The 19527-nt window shown below is 40.7% G+C and overlaps 1 protein-coding gene across 2 annotated transcripts in view; it reads left to right on the forward strand.

Annotated features, from left to right (window-relative positions):
• Nucleotides 1–13481: 13481 nt before the first annotated feature.
• Nucleotides 13482–19527, forward strand: part of pawr (PRKC, apoptosis, WT1, regulator) — a 69028-nt gene continuing 62982 nt past the window's right edge. Inside the window, exons 1-2 of one of the 2 annotated variants that reach the window (XM_084909461.1) lie at nt 13482–13629; nt 13862–14563. In XM_084909461.1, coding sequence (XP_084765587.1) covers nt 13997–14563 — 567 coding nt within the window. In that variant the 5' untranslated portion in view covers nt 13482–13629; nt 13862–13996. The remainder of the gene's footprint in view (nt 13630–13861; nt 14564–19527) is intronic. The other variant, XM_084909462.1, reaches the window with a different exon arrangement.

Consider the following 19527-nt stretch of genomic DNA (forward strand, 5'->3'; position numbering starts at 1 on the left):
TTTAAAGGTGTTTCAGCAGATGGGACACCCTTTTATTTACAGTGTTTCTGTTCATAAGCTACAGAGGTTGTAGCTTATAAATTTGCTCATTTGTAATTCTGTCTGTTTTTGTCACTCTTAACAAAATGAGTACTTTATGGTTTCAATTGCCTGGTTTTTAGCCAACGGTGGGATTGGCAAACTGTGTGCTGAATTGAAATGTACGCCTCATATTTGGTTCAATTTACTGCATTCTTAAGCCAGTGGTCTCAGAATACACATACGCAAATGTGCATACAAAACATTGTCGTCAGAAGTCTGCTGAGGCCAGGCTATTGGCATGCTTGATCCGATTGTTCCTGGTGGAAATCGGACTGGACAGAGGTACCAAGATAAGCTGCTCCGACCTCCAGGACAGTAGCTGTTCATGCACTGCCTGAGTACTGCAGGCCTTTCTGGACCAGTAGTCTGTACAAATACTTCCTTAGCCAGCATTTAGTCTTGATAGGTTTCCATATCAACGCAGCTGGGTTGACATGTTCATCAGAGGCACAGTGACCATTGCACAGCTGTAGGCCCATGCACCATGTCACTGCAGACATCACACTCAGAGGTCATTCCTCATATTAAAGTAAATGTATTATAGCATGTTCCAAAAATTATGCCCCTTTTTGCAGTTTCTATACTTCGCAGCACCATGCAGTAAACCAGATCGAACCCTTTTGCAGGCCAGTTTTAGCACAAAAGAAAAAAATACTAATTTTACTAATGTAAACAAAATTTGCCCAAGACAGAAATTGTCCATGTTATTTGCTGATGTTTGTGTGGCAGGACACATCTTTATCTACAGAACTCATGGATTATTTAAAGTAAAAAAAATAAATAAATAAAAACAACATTGAATTTGATTCATGCGCTCATACTTTAATCTGAGAGGCAAAATCATTGCCGTCTTTAAATCCTGCCATTTAGTATGCACACATTATTTAATAGCTTTTTTTTTTTTTAACCCCTTATTCCTCCTGTCTTTTCCAGGCTAGATTGAACCTCTTGAGGTTCTGTTACTACCAGTAGATGGTGCTCAAGTTTGCAGACTATCATGTGAACTATGTACCATTTAATTATTTCAAGGCAGTCTGAGCCACTCAGTTCCAGTTCTGATCAGTCTTTCTTTATATTTTGCTTCAAAGATGTAAACATACACAGCTCACACACTCGTGACATGTAGCTCGTATTGTGCTCAGTTTCCTTCCTGAGCTTAAAATCCCTGCAGTAGTATTCACACTCCTCAGCCTGCACTGCTTCGCTGCTTTTAATGGAAACCCAGAGGATGATACTGGGTTCTGAATAAAGTAAAGAATCAGAAAACACGCATACACATTGAGTGACTGACTTTCCACTACATACACTGACATTTTTTGTAAAGACCGTGTGAGGAAACACCTTTGCAGCAAGCCTTTGTTTTTCCCTGTTTCGTCAGTAGCTGTCTGGGTCTGTGATGATTTCCAATCCTTAGATAAAGCTTTGCGATTAAGCTGTGGTATATGTTGTAATTGCCTAAAGTCATGCAAAAGTGTCTTGCTGTTCTATTTTCCATTGCCTCAGCATGTGGTTAAGAAGTGTGGTCTGCGTCTTGACTGTGATATGGACATGCTTCCTCGAGCGTCTCGAGCAAAATGTCTTCATGAGGATTTTGACAGATTGGAAAAGAAGATTCCTGGCCTTGAGTGTGACTCCATGTAGTTATAGAAACAAATGGTTTGAATTAATGCTCCCTGTCTTTGATGTTTGTTTCAAACTAGAAGAAAACACCAGGACTCAGTGTATACATGCAAGAGTCTAACCTGGAGTTATAGGAAATTTTAGACTTCGTGTGTGTGTGTGTGTTGGTGGGATGCTTTAGGAACCATGATTATTATCACTAAAACTGGGTAATTTGTAAGATGGTTGAATTGAATTCAAAAATACTTTAACCAATGTACTTCAGATTTTTAGCCTAATTAGAGTTCATCATCTGGTGACTAAATGTAGAAAATTAAATAATAACCTGTCCAATAATTACTGAGATGTTTTGGGCCAATTATCAGGATCAATAATGGGACCATGCAAAGTGGCAATCTTCCAGGCTGGAGTACCAAAACTTGCAGTTCCTCCACTGGCCACTTGGGACGTGCTCCCCCAAAAGTCTCCTATAAAGTCATTGACTCAAGGTTGAGTCAGTAAGTTTTTAAGGTTATTTAATAGAAAAACCCACCGATTAGTGTCTACTTACATCTTTCAACAGCTTGATGAATTCTGCTATCATCTATCACAGCGGTCTCCAACCCCCGGGCCGCGCGAGTTGAGGCTCAGGTGTGAAATGTATGGTTTTCAGGGTTATTTTGTTATCGTTTTTATCGTTAACTCGGTTTTCCTGGGTCTTTTCACGTGTGTTATGAATAAATCATCTTTTTTTCGGTACCGGTACTAGTTTTATTTTGTTGTATTTATCCGCGACACCTTAAAGGCCGGTCCGTGAAAATATTTTCGGGCATAAACCGGTCCGTGGCGCAAAAAAGGTTGGGGACCGCTGATCTATCATCTAAAAAAGGTCCCCTCTACCAAGTAAGCAAAAATGTGACAGAAGAAAGACAGAAAGAAACAACAAACAACATCTGGATAAAACGTAATCATCTTCCTACTCACCTCAAGGCTGAACTGAAGTCAGGGTTCTGAGCGATGAAAATGTGTATAAAAGTACTTTTTAAAATTCATCATACTGTCGTTTTATTCTCTTTAAAAAAAGTTTAAAGAACTTAGGCTAGCAGCAGCTAATATTTAGCAGCTAGCTAGTTCAGGATATTCTCAACCACTCGTTTACTGTTGGACAGAAACAAATGCTATTGACTCATCAACCCGTATCAGAGAGCGGAGTGACTTATTACATATGAACGCCAGGTACAGTTGTTTGTCATACAGTGGCTACTGTATCTAGAATTATAAGAAAACAGAATTCCGTTTTCAGCTACTGACATCTAGTGGTGAGATTTTACAAGCTGTAACTGCTACAAATTATGTTGTTATTTTGTTTTTAAATTTTCCTCTTTATGATAACCATGTAGGGTAAATGTCTATGTAACTCAACTGTTTTATATTTTATTAAGACTTAAAGTCAAAAATTTATGTTTCTGAAAAAGATGCTTTTTCAAGTCACTGAACTGGACTTCTCAATTGTGTTTGTGTTTTCGGCATCTTTTGGAATATTTTAATGCAATGTTTTGGAGCCTGTTTTGTCATTAACTGTACTCACAGACTGGTTAAGACATCTGTGCACCAGTTTTGGTGTATTAATTTCTAGTGTTTGTGTGTAACTTTGTACTAATTAGCAGGTATTTAAATAAATTTAGAATGCGGTAAAGATTAGGTTTTTATTATGTCCTGATCTGTAAAATTTTTGCTTGAAATTAATAATAAAACATTAGCTTTATTCTTTAATTGTCATGGTCAGGTCTTGTTAAAACTCCATAAAGCGTAAGAAACGTGAAGAGAAATAAATCTCAGCAGACCTAAATGGTCATGTCATGTCATCTCCACCATGACATGACTTGCTCTGCTTTTCAAAGTTGGGAACCATCTACAACGATGGTTAAGTGAGATGCTCTCACTCATTTTTGTTACTATGATGGTCTAATCTCCCTCGTTACCCAACTCCATCGTTACAGTGACTCAAACAAACCTCCTCCCAGTTTTAATTTTAAACTCCCAAGCATAATCTTAGGTTCTGAGAGATGAGCAAAACCCTCGGCTCACTCTGTGGACAAACAGCAGCTGGGTTTTGCTAGATGACAAATGATGACTAATCGAGGTGTACGGGTGACGTGACAGCTCAAGTCTGCCACACAAACAAAGATGAACACGATCAGTTAAGAAAAATTGGATTCAAGGCGGATTGGATTGCGATGGATGAATCTAGAAAAGAGGAGAAAAAGATGTCGGCTGTTTAGTTTACAGGAAACTAAACATCCTGCTCTGTCAAGGGAACACTGAAGAACCTGTAGATGAGTGTAGTTTTAACTAGATTAATCAAGAAAAAATTGGCTTTGGTAAGTCACAGATGAAGATGAGACTGATTCTAGCTTCATTACACTTTTGTTACAGTTTGAGGATATCAGCATGGGTTCATTTTCACACAGACTAAACAATTGTCTAGTCTAGTCAGTGGAAATGTTAAGGAAAAATATTAAACTACTACTATTAAATACTAAACTAGAGCAAGCTGGTAGCATTAGCTAATAATCAGCTTATTTGGTTAGCAAGCTGTTAGCATTACCTAATAACAAGCTTATTTGTTATATATCATCAACCTATACAGTTATCGTAAAATATACTACAGAGTCCAAATATTTTTTCCGTACCAGGCTGTAAATCTGTTATTTTCATGGCTGATGATTAGCATCATCGAGTGGCCATTCCAGAGGCTGCAGTTTTTTGCATGTCCACATTAGCTTCATTTTTCAGCCCCGAGGGTTGTTTATTAGGATATCTTACTATTACTGGGTTGAACCACCATTTATCTCTATTACCTCCTTAATTTTTTGAGTTATAGATTTAACAAGGCGCTGGAAACATTCCCCAGAAATTCTGGAGTTGCTGTAGATTTGTCGGATGCACCTCTATCTGGTCTGTTGTGGTGAAGAGAGAGTGAAAACAAAGCGGTCGATTTACCGGTTGATCTACATTCCTACCCTCACCTGTGGCCACGAGCTCTGGGTAGTGACCAAAAGAATGATATCACAAATATAATGGGTGGAAAAAATTAATACTCTTAAAAGAGGGACTTATCATTCGGTCTTGAATAACCTGCTGTTTCTTGTTTTAAACTTCCTACTTGCTATAATTTGTGCCTTGCATTCAAACGGTTTCATTAGAGGGCCAAAATGAATGGATCAGCAAATGGATCACTGCTGCATTTCTCCGGTATCTTACAGGAAGTGTGTCACCTACTACCATCTGCTTTCCCTCCGGTTAACTTCCTTCCTGCTGTTGTAGCTCAGTGCTGAGCTCTGCTGACTCACAGTCCTGGACATGATGGAGGATTAAACTACAACAGGACTGTAACAGGAAGCTCAGCAGCATAAATCCAGGATCAACTTTGGGGGAAAAAGGGAGGTCAAAGTGAGCAAAAAGAAAAAAAGAAGTATTCTTTCCGGGTTTTACAAAAAGCTCTCCACCAAGAAACTTGAATCTATACGTGCTCACATTCTTGGCCTCATTTACCAGGCTCACATAGCCTGTATTTTATACTCAGTGATTCAGTAGTTTTATTAATATATGCCCTCCTGTATTCATTTATGTGATATTGAAGTTTGGTTTAGCTTTTGAGACATTGCAATAATCAAGCTTCAGACTCTTAGATTAGTCAAGCCTCTATTATCATCATTGTGAGGGAATGCAGCGCTGACTTTTGAGAACAGCGTTAACATTTTAAAATAATTTATCTTGAAAAACCTTTCAGCAAACAAAAATGAGATATATCCAGTTTGATAAGAATTCCATCAATTGTCTTTTTAAATACATTTCTAGAGAAAGCAGTGTCAGTTTCTGAATAACACTTCCTAATGTTTGATCATGATAAGATTGGGACACCCTTATGTCTACATAAAATTACGCTGTTGCTTCTGCATAGGTTGAACTCAAACAGTCCCTTTCCCTGGGCAGCCAAAGAGCTTTGTGCAAATAGACACCAATACAGCATATTTCAAGCTATATGACAGCAAGTGACTGATCATGAAACAAGCTCTTCTTGAACTTCTTGAAGCTACAGAATGAGCCGATGCCCATATTAAAATACCCAACTTGACAGAGTTGAAGAGTGTGTTTACAGTCTGGTTGCTCTAGCTTATTTCCCCCCTATTTTTTAAAACACACATACTGTGCTGAGTGATTGGTGGGTGCTCCTTAGTCTGATTTAACAATTGTTTGTCCTAAAATATACTCAATGTTAGCCCTGTTAACATCTCTGTTAATAACAAGTCACAGATGAGCCTCGCTAATCAAGTGTGCTCGCCAGTGCTAGCATGAACTTACAACTCCAGAGCACTAGCCTACTATTCAAATATGGCAATACTCAACTTAAACACACAGTTAGGGGTGGACGATATAAACGATATACGATAGAAACTATATAAATTTGGCCAACGATAGAGATTTTGACTATACCGCTCTATCGCGATAGCGCATGTTGATGATGTCATGATGATTTTTGGTCGAAAGCATCACAGCGGCTACAACCATTGTCATCTACAAATTATGCCGGGCGACAGTCATAGCAAAGAGATGAAGCACTTTTGAAATATGGGGAAAGCAAAAAACTGCGCTTCCTCCACTTCTGTAACATTTATTCATTAATGTTGAATTCTCTCGCAGCTGCTCTATTCCCATGTTGTTGCAGTATATTAATAACTAACCTCGTATTGTGGATGAATAATCTCAGTTGTTCTCCTGACTGAAGTTTGGCCCGTGTATAGCATTCTGCTATGCGATTGCATTTGTCCCTAACCACCAGAATCCCTCACGTTAACTTTTATCGAGTGGAAAAAAAGTTGGCGTTCATCCTCCAGCTTCACTGTGCTAATGTTATGCTAACATAGCTGTGTCGCTAGCAATCACGTAGCACAACATTATATACCAGGTAGTCCAACTTCAGTAACCCTGCAAACGCCACTGCTGTTTAGTTTCCTGTCTTCATTTATGTTGGAAGTGGTAGCAGAGCTGTACGTTTTAATTAGTTTCAAAAATCTCTGTCAGAACATGGTATGAAATGTTTAGGTGGAAACTAGCGAGCTAACTTCCTGTTAACTTGTAACTCCGTTAAATTTAATAACTTCTGTTTTCATGGATGCCTGGATGATAAACTTAATTGTTACACCTGATAAAGCAGCAACGGTGATGATTTTATTAAAGATGAAAGAATTTAGACCGTTTTTAACTCTGACTTTGGGACCTGAAGTGGATGGAGTTTTGGACCCAGATTAATGCTCTGACAATCCATCAAGCAGTGCGGCTTACCAAAGTTGTACTAAAACATTTTTTAACAGATTTCTGCACGCCAAAATCGGTTCAAGGTCAGTAAGCACAACCAGAATTCATACATAAGGCACACTCTTGATTTTTGAGAAAATTAAAGGATTTTAAGTGTGCCTTATAGTGTAGAAAATACGTTATACAGAAGAAAAGAATATATCGCGATATATATCGTTACCGTGCGTGCTTCAAATTATACCGCGATATGGATTTTAGGCCATATCGCCCAGCCCTACAAACAGTATTAATTTATGTATTAATGCTACACTTTTTTGCCTTCATACATGCTTTAATTCTTCTTCTGTTAGTTTGTTGGGAGCAGCCATGAGAAGATGAGTACACTGTGGGCATAAAGGAATGGACATGGTCATGTAGGCTGTAGTGTTTCAGTTGGTACTGAGGGGCCCAAAAGTGTGTCAAGAAAATCCCTCACGCCATTACAACAACACCGCCAGCCCAAACCACTAATACCGGGAATGCTTTCATGTTATTTATTCCAAATTCTGACCCTTCGATCCAAATGACATAGTAGAAATCGAGACTCACGAGACCAGACAGCGTTTTTTCAATCTTCTATTGTCCAATTTAGGTGAGCCCGTGTAATTTGTAGCCTCGTAATCCTGTTCTTAGCTGACAGGTGACCACACCTGGTGTGGTCTTTAGCTGCTGTCTGCTTCAATGTGTTGTGCTCTTCAGGTTGTAACAAGCGGTTATTTGAGTTATTGCTACCTTCCTATAATCTTGTAGCAATCTTGCCATTCTCCTCTAACCCTTGACATCAACAAAGTATTTTTACCCAGAGCTGCTCAGTTGATTTTTTGTCAGACCATTCTCTGTAAAACTTAGTTGGCTGTGTGGGGAAAATCCCAGTAGATCAGCAGTTTCTGAAATACTCAAACCAGCCTGGCTGGTACCATCAACCTGCATTCAAAGCCCCTAAAATTACCTTTCGTCCCCGTTCTGATGCTCAGTTTGAACTTCACCAGATCTTTTTGACTACGTCTTTATACCATGTGATGATCTGATGAACAGGTGTGCCTAATAAGGCAGTGGATTCATCACAGGAACACCTGATTTGTGACTCTTTTCTTCTGTGAAACAACAACACATCACAATCACCAGATTCTCATTTAAAAACAAAAAAAATATTTCCAAGGCTTTCTCTTGTGAAAATCCCCTGTTCTGTGGACTCCTGGCCCACTCGACATCTGTGTGCAAACATCTGGTTGGCTTGGGAGAAACACTTCTTGAATACTTCCTTAAATTGGACAAACAATTTCATGGGGGAGCGAGTTCGGATTGAGTCTGCTCGCTACAGAATTACCCACCTAATAGCTCCTGACTGCAGCATTACTGTCAAATAAATGAAAATGTGTGAATGCAAGAGTGGCTATTACACACTGTTATGTATAATATATTTTTACGTGCACTGCTCATTTTACAGCCTGGCGAGCGCTGCATTTTATTCCTCTTTACCATAAATGTGTTATGGGTTACAAAATGCATGATAGGGCCACTTATTAAAGCTCTCAGAGTCTTCTTGGGTACTTTGAATACAAATTCAGTGTTCATTATATACAGAGCCTGAGCTTGGCTATTTCAGTAATGCATTACTGGAATGCTATTGGGCATTTAAGTTGCACAGCAGCGTTTGTGTTGGCATGAAAGGAAACACTTAGCAGCAGCCTTTAAGCACCCCCGTTCCTCATTCTTTTTTTTCTCCCCCTCCTCAACAGCAGACAGAAATATGCTAAATATGCAGCAGAGTGACCCGAGTCCATAGATCAAGGTTTATTTTTAGGAGAGGCACCTCACTCCCATGCTCCACCCAGGTTTTCTCATTATCTGTACCAGGGTTAGCACATGCAGAGATAATGGCTGAATGCCTGGCCTCCCACTCACTCCTGAGACACGTGGATAGGTCACATTTTTTGCTCTTTATGGCAGAAAAACACCAAACTAATAACATGTAAGCCAATCTATTTCAGATATGTACATTTGAGTATCCATGGTAAACTTCCCTTAAAGTCAGTGCACCCTTGTGAGCAAGCTGGCCGCACACAAATCAAACACCAATAGGCTCATATCCTTCAGCACAGGTGAGTTATGGGGCTATTAACATAGCATGAAATTAGGTTCCTGACAGTAAGCATCTATAGCAGCTTTAAATCACTGCACGCAGAGAAACCTGTGCTTGTACAGTTGGGTAATGGCATGAACGTGGCTGGAATATCACTGGAATGCAATGCAGAGTAATGAAAACTGAGCTTTGCAACAGTATGCTGCAAGGACTCGCAGGATGTTGTATTAATTATACTTCCTCTAACTTCGGCTCATTATGCAGGAGAACTCCAGAACAGGTTTGAAATGATAATGATGTCTTTGGGACTTGTTTTTAGAAACAAAGTTATACAAAGACTCAACTGAAAGCTGCAAAACCTGCTGTATTTTAATGAGCTGGTAGCTGTTGTGCGGCTTCCCATCATATTAACTCCTTGTTTTGAGTTTGTGCTTGAGCTTGATGACAGTTTTATCATTTGTTGACTCCCTCATAAAACTGTCACTGCGCTTCTCGTCCTCGAAGAGAGCTTCTCTGTCATTTTCTTTGTGCACTAATAGTAGAAGTAAACTGGATTTGTGAAGCACCTTTCTTGAAAGCAATGATCAGACCTCAGGATGTTTCATAAAGAAGTCCCAAGGCCTGTTTCTGTGAAGTCAGGCAGCCGTGGCTCAGGAGACAGTGTAGGTCATCCACTAATGGGAAGATCGGTGGCTTTGATTCCCAGCTCCTTCAGTATGTGTCCTAAAGTGTCATCAGGCAAGACAGTGAACACCAACAATATGTGAATATGTTGCCTCACAGCAAGAAGGTCCTGAGTTCAATTCCAATATCAGGCCGGGGTCTTTCTGTGTGGAGTTTGCATGTTCTCCCCCTGTTTGCGTGGGTTCTCCCCGGGTACTCCGGCTTCCTCCCACAGTCCAAAGACATGCAGTTTGTGGGGATAGGTTAATTGGAAACACTACATTGTCCATAGGTGTGAATGGGGGAGTGAATGTGAGCACGAATGGTTGTCCTTGTCTATGTGTTAGCCCTGCGACAGACTGGCGACCTGTCCAGGGAGTACCCCACCTCTCACTCTAAGACAGCTGGGATAGGCTCCAGCCCCTCTTCCAATGAATAATGGACTGGTGCTTATATAGTGCCTTTCTACTCTATTTGAGCTCTCATAGCACTTTCTTACTGCAAGCCTTATTCACCCATTTGTTTTGTTTGTTTTTCTTAACTATAACATTCATACACGCACAGATGCATTTGGGACAACATGCAGACCAGAGGAGCTGGGGATCAAACCACTGACCTTCTGATTAGGAAGCAACCTGCTCCACAGCCACAGCCACTCTACAATACAGACCCAGTTCAGCTTACTCACCTGAAACCAATCTTTACTCTTTGGGACTCATCTTGTTTTTTGTTTGAAACGGCTGTAATCGCATAAAAATATCCGCATCATTTACAAAAAGCTACAAACACAAATCATGAAGATTGCTTGTGGCTTACCTTTTCTCTCAGGTTACAAACATCTGCATTTTGCTATCTTAGAAACATATTCACAAATATTGTCCATGTATCAGGAAATTATCAGAGGGAATGGAAAACCAGCGAGCTGTCAGTAATATCATCCGCAGGATTTTTTTATGCTGTGACTGTGGATTTTTTATTGGTCGAGCAACTACAAGATGAATATTGTCTTATTGATTTTACCCTGCCTCTAAGGGGTGTATAATCACAAACCTGTCACCTCACAAGCCCAATTCTCGGGAGAAAAGGGAAAACAAGATGCGTCACTGCTCTCACTTGGAATGTAAGTTCAGAAGAAAATTTGAGACTCTGAGACATACCCACTTTAGTATTTAGATGAAAATCTGCTGAAGCCACATATGCAGTGTGTAACTGAAATCTTGCTCTCTTTTTTTGTAAACTAAGCTGAAATTGAATTTCTTGAGTTAGTTTGTGATGTTTAAGAAATTGCAAACAATCCTGAGACTTATTTGGGCTCAGAAATCATCAACGCAGTTTTTATGATCATAAAAAGTTTCGTTAATTTGGACACTGCATCAAAACAACTCCCTAAATACACTCACCGGCCACTTTATTAGGTGCATGTTGGTGCAGTTTTGGGGGTTTTTTTGGCCTTAATTCGTTATGGAATCGATTCAACAAAATCTCTGAGGAATGCTTCCTCAGAGATTGTCGATCGTTGTATGGGAAAATCCTAGGAAAACAGCTGCTTCTGAAATACTCAGACCAACAACAACGTGCTGCATTCAAAGTCAGCGAAATCATCTTTCTTCCCCACTCTGATGCTCGGTTTGAATTTCAGCATGTCATCGTGACCATGTGTACAGGTCTAAATGCATAGAGCTGCAGTTATGTGATTGGCTGAGTAGATATTTCTGTTAGCAAGCAGTTGAACAGTTTGTACCTAACAAAGTGGCCGTGTAAGTGCCTGAAGGCTTTTCACTATGCTGAGGTGCAAGAATTCCTTCTAGAAGGACTGTTCCTGTCTAAGAAACACACTGAAAGTGTTCACACTAACATTTCGTTATGCCTTGTTCTCCCAAGAAAAATCCCCTTAAGGCACTGTCAAATGAAACAGAACATCTTTTCACCAAATCTAAACAGAAAGGACATGATATCCCTGTTTAAAGGCTCTTTCTGAGATCTCAGATTGAAATTTTTTGCTCTTTTTTTAATGTAATGGAGGTTTATTATTGTTATCAAACATGTGTTCTGTCTGTTGAACGCATGATTCGGTACTTTGAGGACTCGGATATTTCAGAGCAACAACTGAGTACAGATATAATTGCATGTCGATTTTTAAAGTGAAGTTTCCCGTTGTCAACGAAGTTTCAACTTTGAGCAGCGCACATTTTTTGTAAATTGTCAAGTCATAACAAAAATAAGATGAAATGAACTGCTCAGTCATCGAAAGTTGCCCTCACCCTACCCAGGGATCAAATTTCCCTGAAAGCAGGTTTTTCATCTGATCAGAGCTGGTTGGGTGAGTTATCGGGTGCCTAAGGGACTCTGTGGGACCTGCGTGAGAGAAGTTGTTGAGAAATGCCCTTGTGCCAAAGCGTTGCACTGTGACTGTGCAAATATCAAAGGGCCACTGAAGACGTGAAATCAGCGACACCGTTGCTGTTGACACAAGTCAGAGCCGCAGAGGTGTACAGGGACTTTAACAATCACATTTTCAAAGTCTCAAACTTCCATTCAACTCTCAGAGCAAAATAGAAAGTTTTCAGTGAATTACAGAAAGCTCTTAAAGCAAGGAGTGGATGGATTTTCAAGGACAGGTCTGGACCCACCAGAGGATCCAATTTGACCAACTGATGGCTAAAAAAAAAAGTATGAAAACAGCAATGAAATTGTAAAAAATGAATTTCGATTGCTGAGTGGTGATGCAAAGCCAGCATAACTACACAGGGGTGAACAGAATTCTAGACCTAGAGACAGTGTTCGGATCATAAAGAAGTAAAATACGAATGTTTATTACAAAAGAAACTGTACATGTGAAGAGTTGTTGCTTTTGCACTGTTAAATATGCATGCACATGTTATGACAGCAGACCTTGCCCTTAGTCTTGCGAAGCAATTAATCATGCTTTTGTAACTGGGTGGCTCATCAAAGGGGAAAATGCTTCTTCTTTACACTTTTTCTTCTTACGGCAAGGTAATAAAAAGGCCCCAAAGCTAATCTAAAGAGCATAAATGCAGATCTTATACAAATGAAAATGTTTATCAAATTTCTAACCGACAATGGAACCAATCCTTTCCTTTCTTTACACTTATTAAAGAAAGGTAAGGAGGGCTTTGCAGTCATTTTACTGGTCTTGGCTAGTTTTTTGCAACATAGATAGATAAATACTTTTCAAAATTATAGAAAATTATTGTCATATTCACAGTGAAGAAATATGTTCCCCTGTGCAATGACAACAAATGGCAAACAGAAAATAATCCACATACAAAATTAGATAAATAAACCAGCTGGTGATTTAAAAACAACAGAAACAATTGTAAAAAAAAAATACTAATAATAAAATAAATAAATAAATAAATAAATAAATAAATAATATGAGAATTAAAACTGAAAAAGATATAAATATATACAAGCAGAATAAAAGAATCTGAGCTGCTTGAAACTTTGTACATATACACTTTACACAACTTACATATAAGGAAGCATGAAAATACAGAAATGTTATGATAAAAATAATGAACTATATTAACCTTTATTTTTATGGAAATATCGCCGATAAGTATTGTAAAAGCTTTAACAAATGACCTTAAACCCGAAAGCACCTGTGGGAACAGTAATGAGTTATTACACAGCGCCCCTCCTCTGCTTCGGCTTTAGTCGGAAGTGTTCGCGCACTTTCGGGATTCAAGCCGGTGTTTTCAGAGGGGCAGAGCGAGCACGGCGGGTCCCAGCTCCGCAGACTACAGCAGTTCATGTGAGAGCAGCTCGGGCACACCTGGTTGGACCGTGAAGAGCAGTTCAGCGACCGAGACAGCTCCACTCAGGTGGGTTTCTACCTGAATTTATACCTTTGTTGTTCTCTCGTCAACTTCTCCACACTCTGACTTTCTTCTTTCGGGCGGAAAGTTACCTTAGAGATAAACGGACTTTGTAAACTTTCTTTTTAAACAAAACCCGTCCTGCACGCGGAGTATCGCGAGGTGGAGGTGAAAACACCTCCATAATGAACAGCTAAGTTTACTTGTCCTGACTTTTTATTTTCATTCTACCTTACAGCAGCTCCCGAGTTAATCACTTGAGGAATGTGGTGCAATTAGGACGGCGACCGAGAGCTGAAAATTCATATCAACTTCAACTTTTAAGTTACTTTTTTCCTCCCTTCGACTTTGAACTTATCAGAAAAAAGGGATCATGGCCACAGGCGGATTCAAGTCCAGCGCCGCGACGGACTTTTTGGAGGAGTGGAAGGCAAAACGGGAGAAAATGAGAGCCAAAATGCTGGGGGACATTGCCGCAGCCACTGGTACTCCCTTGGGTGCCAGCAATACAAACAGCAGCCGCAACGCCGTTCCTCCTCCATCTCCTCCTCCTCTTCCTTCGGCCACCGAGTTCACCAACAACGGCAACCCGGACCGAAGCTCCTCCGCTGGGAACTGCCACCCCTCCTCCTACGCGGTTGCTCGGTCCTCCTCTGGCACTTCTCTAAAGAGGCCCGAGGAGGAAATGCACCACCCCGTGACACCCTCAGCCACGCCGGGAAGCAACCTGAAGAAGGCCCTGCCTCAGCCGGAGAAGACTCAGGACTCTACTCCCATGGCTTGCAACGACAGTGACAAGGAAAGCCCGTCACCCAGCAGCAAGGGCAAGGAGAAGAAGAGCACCGGGCCCAGCGCCAGGAAGGGGAAAGGACAGATCGAGAAGAGGAAGTTAAGGGAAAAGAGGAGATCCACAGGTGTCGTGAACATACCATCCAATGAGGTGAGTCGGGGGGGAAAAGAGGGCAGAGATTCACCTTAGCAACAGAATGGGTGTAATTTGGAGGCCCATTTTGGGATTGGTCATGTTTTTTCTCTATTGGGAATAAAAGTATTCCCAAAAAAGTATTAGTGAAAGTTAGCCTCTTGTATGTGGAAATAGGTGGATGCTTGATGCTTGTGCATTTTTATTTTTTGTAAGGAAATAGTGGCTTCTGTGTGTTGCACTTGAACACCACTTGCCTTCCTACACTCCAAATTCCTCCCATACATGTGTCTGGTTTAATCGAGCCTCTGCTGGAGAGAAATGAAAGCAGTTCTCAGATGGTGGGAGAGGGTGGAGGTGTACAGTATGTGTGCTGCACATTCATTGTTATTGGATTTAAATCATGTCGCACTCCTGGCCGATTCCTGTGGTTCAGACACATGCAGGAACTCTGATATGAAGCTTGGCCAACACTGAAAAAACACTCAAATTACACAGAAATTCTCGGAATAGATGCCCACCCTTTTGTTTTTTGTTGGTTTCTTTTTTGGTAAGGGAATGGTATTCTGACCACCTTTCATTCTCCTATTTGATAGCCACCCAGAACAATATGCCCCTGGGGCAGCACAACTTGGAGTTTGACCAGCCTGTCAGTTGGAGCCTCACATCCTGTTATTAGGTGCTCAGCAGTGCCGAGCAAAGCCGTTTGAAAACTGGTCACAAGCCAGGCTGTAATGCTGGGCTTCAGCACTCTGGGCTGCGCCAGATATGCTAGATCGAGCCCATAGGCAGCTCATTATGTAGTAAAGTGGGCGAACCGTCTATTATTTGGGGAGGTGGGAGGTGATCTGATGAGGTGGTGAGCTGATTTGTGTGAGTGGGGAAGAGGGAGAAAGAAGTGGAAGTGCTGTGGTCTGAGAAGGTTTGTCGAACTTCCTGAGGCAGGTCCTTATCCCTAAAAGTATAGTGAGTATGAGTATAAAAGATGGACGTACCTGCTGGTTTTGAATTCAGCTTTAAGTGTCCAATGAAAGAAACTGCAGGTTTTCTGTGCACTAGACTTGGGTGTGCCCAGTGTGCTTGTAAACTATTTACATACCCTAATTCCTGTCAGCGCCTTGCAATTCCTGTTAATGTTCTCTTTTAATTGTTATTTAAAAGTTAATTATGTACAGCTGAAGGCAGATCACTACATTTGTTAAATAAAATGACAAATACTATGCAGATTTTAAAAAAGGTTCATTGCTGAAAGCATTTGTAATCATCTGACTCCACAACTCTGATTGGTAGGTTCTGATCATCATACTTTGTCAAGTGTCGTCACCTGGAGTTGGATAACAGTGATTAAACTGGTCCGCTTATCTTCTGTTAGCGGTGATCAAATGGAGACCTAAAGCCCAGGTGACTGCAGGCAGCCAAAGATCAATCTTTGACTTTTGTCTTCAGCTGCTGAAGTACCTCTGCTGGTAAATATAATGTGACAGATTTCCTGAATGGGAAGCCAAACTTTTCCTCAAGTCGGGCAATCAGAAACCTGCGTAACATGAGATTAATGCACGTGTTTCGCGTTATAGTTAGGCCGGTGATTTCGAAGGAGCATCCACGGGGACATTTTGACACGTGTCTGATGCTTTCGCACACCCGTGCCAGTTATTCAGAAGGTCAGCAGGGTCAGACGGTTACCAGCTTAGACGATCGTATCTGTTTGGCAGTTATGTCAGTTATGTAAATGCATTTGTTGCGTTTCTTGCAGTTAAAGAAAAGCGCTCGTGCACAGATCAGAGGACGCCATGATTCTTTGTACTTTGAGGCTTTTTTGTTTATTTCTGGGTACAGTGCTCTCATCTGCCTTCATGTATTTATCACATTTCAGTCATACTGCACGGAGCAGCTCGTCTTAAGGAAGTGCAATCAAACCAGATGATTACCGCGCCTGAGTTCAGTGAACCATTCCCAATCTCATCTGTTTTAGTGGGCTGAACCGAGCACGATGAAGCATAAACGCTCATTACTGAACTGGACTTTGGTTTAAACACGCTTGCCTGGTTTGAGTTCACCATTAAAGGGTGTACTCCTATAATCAACCTCCAGCATCTTAAATTTTTCTTGAGTATTTTCAGACTTCCTAAAGTTGCAGTTTGAAGTCATTTCCTGCACTGCCTCTGGTGCAGTAACCCCTTCAGGAAAAAGTAAAGATTTGCAATTTTCAATTACTGTATACCTCATTAACTCAAATATAACACTCAGATTCTACAAAAAATATAAAATAAAAATTTTTTTCATGTTGTATTGTTCTGTTTATTGATGAATTAGTAACGCCGGCTCCTACTTTTTATCTGTATTGAAAAAAAACGTAGTGCTTCTGTTGTTTTAGTTTAATATTCTTCTTAATATTCTAAGTTTTTTGGCATTGTGTCACCATTTAAAAGTAATGTTTACCCAACTGTAAGTTTTATAATCCAGCTTTAATTATGGAAGCTTTATCTCATGGTTTGAGATCCTGTGAGCTTTACACACAGATGGAAACACAAAAATCCAGAAACCGGTTGCCCGGCAGATGGACTCCTTTTGTGAAAAGTTTTCTCTTTTCTCCTCCTGTTGGATTGGGGGGGGACCAAACTATGCAAATGAAGACTTGCTCACACAAGCTGCCTTTGTGATGTGAATATTAGTGGACAGGTGTGAATAGAGATGCCTGGGATTATCTCCCCGCTCGTTCTGTGCAGCATAATAGCTGCTGAGCGGGATTTCATAGCATCCTGGGAACCCAATCTTCTGCCTGTTGAGGCCATAATGGCCTGATAAAAGCTCCCAGCTCTGCATTGCATCAGTCAGTACCTCGTCCAGCGAGCCGGGACGGTGTCTCCTTTCTCTCACCCCGCTCACTCCTGCGGGTCCGAGGGCATTGTTGCCGATGCTGACCTTTGACCTGCACAGCACATTGTATGTGTCTGAGGAATGCGAAAACAAGAGTTTAGATTCAGTGAGTTCTCTCATCTTAAAATGTTTTGGGTGTGATGTAAGCACGTTTCCCATCAGGTCACGCTGCCTGCAGTCTTGTGGTGATGAGTCATGTCGCTCATTGTGCCGTTGCTTTTTAAAAAAAAACTCTGAGAGTTATGAGGTTGTGGTCTGCCGCTCCAGCCAGTGAACTTTGTGTTTCATGTACATGACTGAGTCTGCTCGACAAACACTGCTGGGGAGCGTGGAGCTATCCAGCCCCTCCCAGCTATTTGTCTGCAGCGTCATTGAAAAGGAGGTCAACAGGTTTAAGGTGCAATGCTGGGCCGAGTGCTCACGCAGTTAACACTCTGGCGATGGGATGATACAGGAGACAAGAGGGCTCCCTGTTTAACCTAGTTATTTGTGACACCACAGAGTTGTTAATACACTTTAGGCTTTGTACAATCTCATGTTAACCTGTTAACACATGAACCAGACATGACTAATTAAAATTAAACTAAACTAGGTTTTAGGAAAAATGTGTTTTCAACTGAAGATGGCTCAAAAGAACCAATTACAATGATATTATGCACTTGCAACTAGTCTTTCGATTTAATCCTAGTCAGTTTGGCCAAATTCACCTGTGCAACAATGATGAAATGATAAGGGAAGCATCTGCTTATTAAGATTGAGATTTCTTAACTCTTCCTTCACTGAAGCTAATAAATGCTAAACTAAAGATTTCTAAAGAAAGCAACTCTTCCAAACAAGCCATACTTGTTCCGTCTTTTTCTTGGCTGTCACGAAGATTAATGTTTTACATGCTGAGGCGCGTAGAGTCTGAGATGATGATGATAAATATTATTATTATTATTATCATTATTTTCTCCAGGTATTGCGCAGTCTGGGTGTGACCTAGGTGTGAATTTGTGGGGACGCCCACTCCTGAGCTCTGCAAACTGCCAAAATCTTTGCTTTTATATAGGTGCCCACGCTTCCAGGTGATCGGTTAATTCAGGACAATTGACTAGTAGCACCTGGTTGCTACTTAATATCTTGATTTCTATGGCAGCAGTAAGGGTGTACTTAGGTTTCCTGCACAGTGTCCTGCAAAAACTTTTTTCACGTGACCGTAGTTCATTGTGTGCTGCAGAGAGTGCGTCAGTATTTTGATAAATTAAATGGTGTTTTTGTTAAGGCATTCAAATGCAAATATAGTTAGTTGGTAAAAAAAATAATAAATACAGTTTTTGTACTGCAAGGCCCGTGTACTGTTTTTAATAGGAATATAATGAGAAAATATGAAATTCGTAAAATGTGACGTGCCAGAGGTACCAGTCAGGAGCAACTTGTGAAATGGCACCAGCAGCAAATGCAGGTTTAGCAACAGACCTGTTGTGAATATGTGGAAAAACACACAGGGATATTTTGTGTTTGCATCACATGACACATTACTGAGAACTAAAAATGGTGCAGACAAAAGGACACACCTCAAACTGAGCTAATCAGCACATCAGTCACAGGCATCCAGAGCTGCACAGAGTTCACGGAGAGCGAGCTGCAGTCTATTCAAACACTTCATCTGCATTCCTTCCACATGGAAATTTCACCAAAAATCCATGTGCGTGTCAGGATACACAATAAAACTGTTTCAGCATAAAGTGTATATAAATGGATATGAAGTGCAGTGTGGTGCAACTCAAATTGGGCTCGTGCACAGTTGAGTTTTGGCATCGGTTCTTTCATCTGCTCTCACAGATACAGTCTGCACTGACATTAATCAGCAAATACCTTAAATTCAAACACCCCTGCCTTGTTTGTTCCCAAATTAGTTTCTGCTCCATTTTGTTCTTTGGTGAAGTTCATTGAAGGGTGAAAGTTTGGAGAAGGGCCATGCTGAGGGCAGACGTTTGGTTCCTTCCAACCCAAATCCAGATGCAGAGAAAATGTTTAAAATTGGTTTCACAGAATGGATGAAGATCAGCAGATTTTTTTTCTTTTAACATATTTGTGGAAAAACTGAAAATAGAGGATGTGAC

This window comes from Perissodus microlepis, chromosome 17 (assembly GCF_051167445.1).
Source record: "Perissodus microlepis isolate ML-2025 ecotype Zambia chromosome 17, ASM5116744v1, whole genome shotgun sequence".
Lineage (NCBI taxonomy): Eukaryota > Metazoa > Chordata > Actinopteri > Cichliformes > Cichlidae > Perissodus > Perissodus microlepis.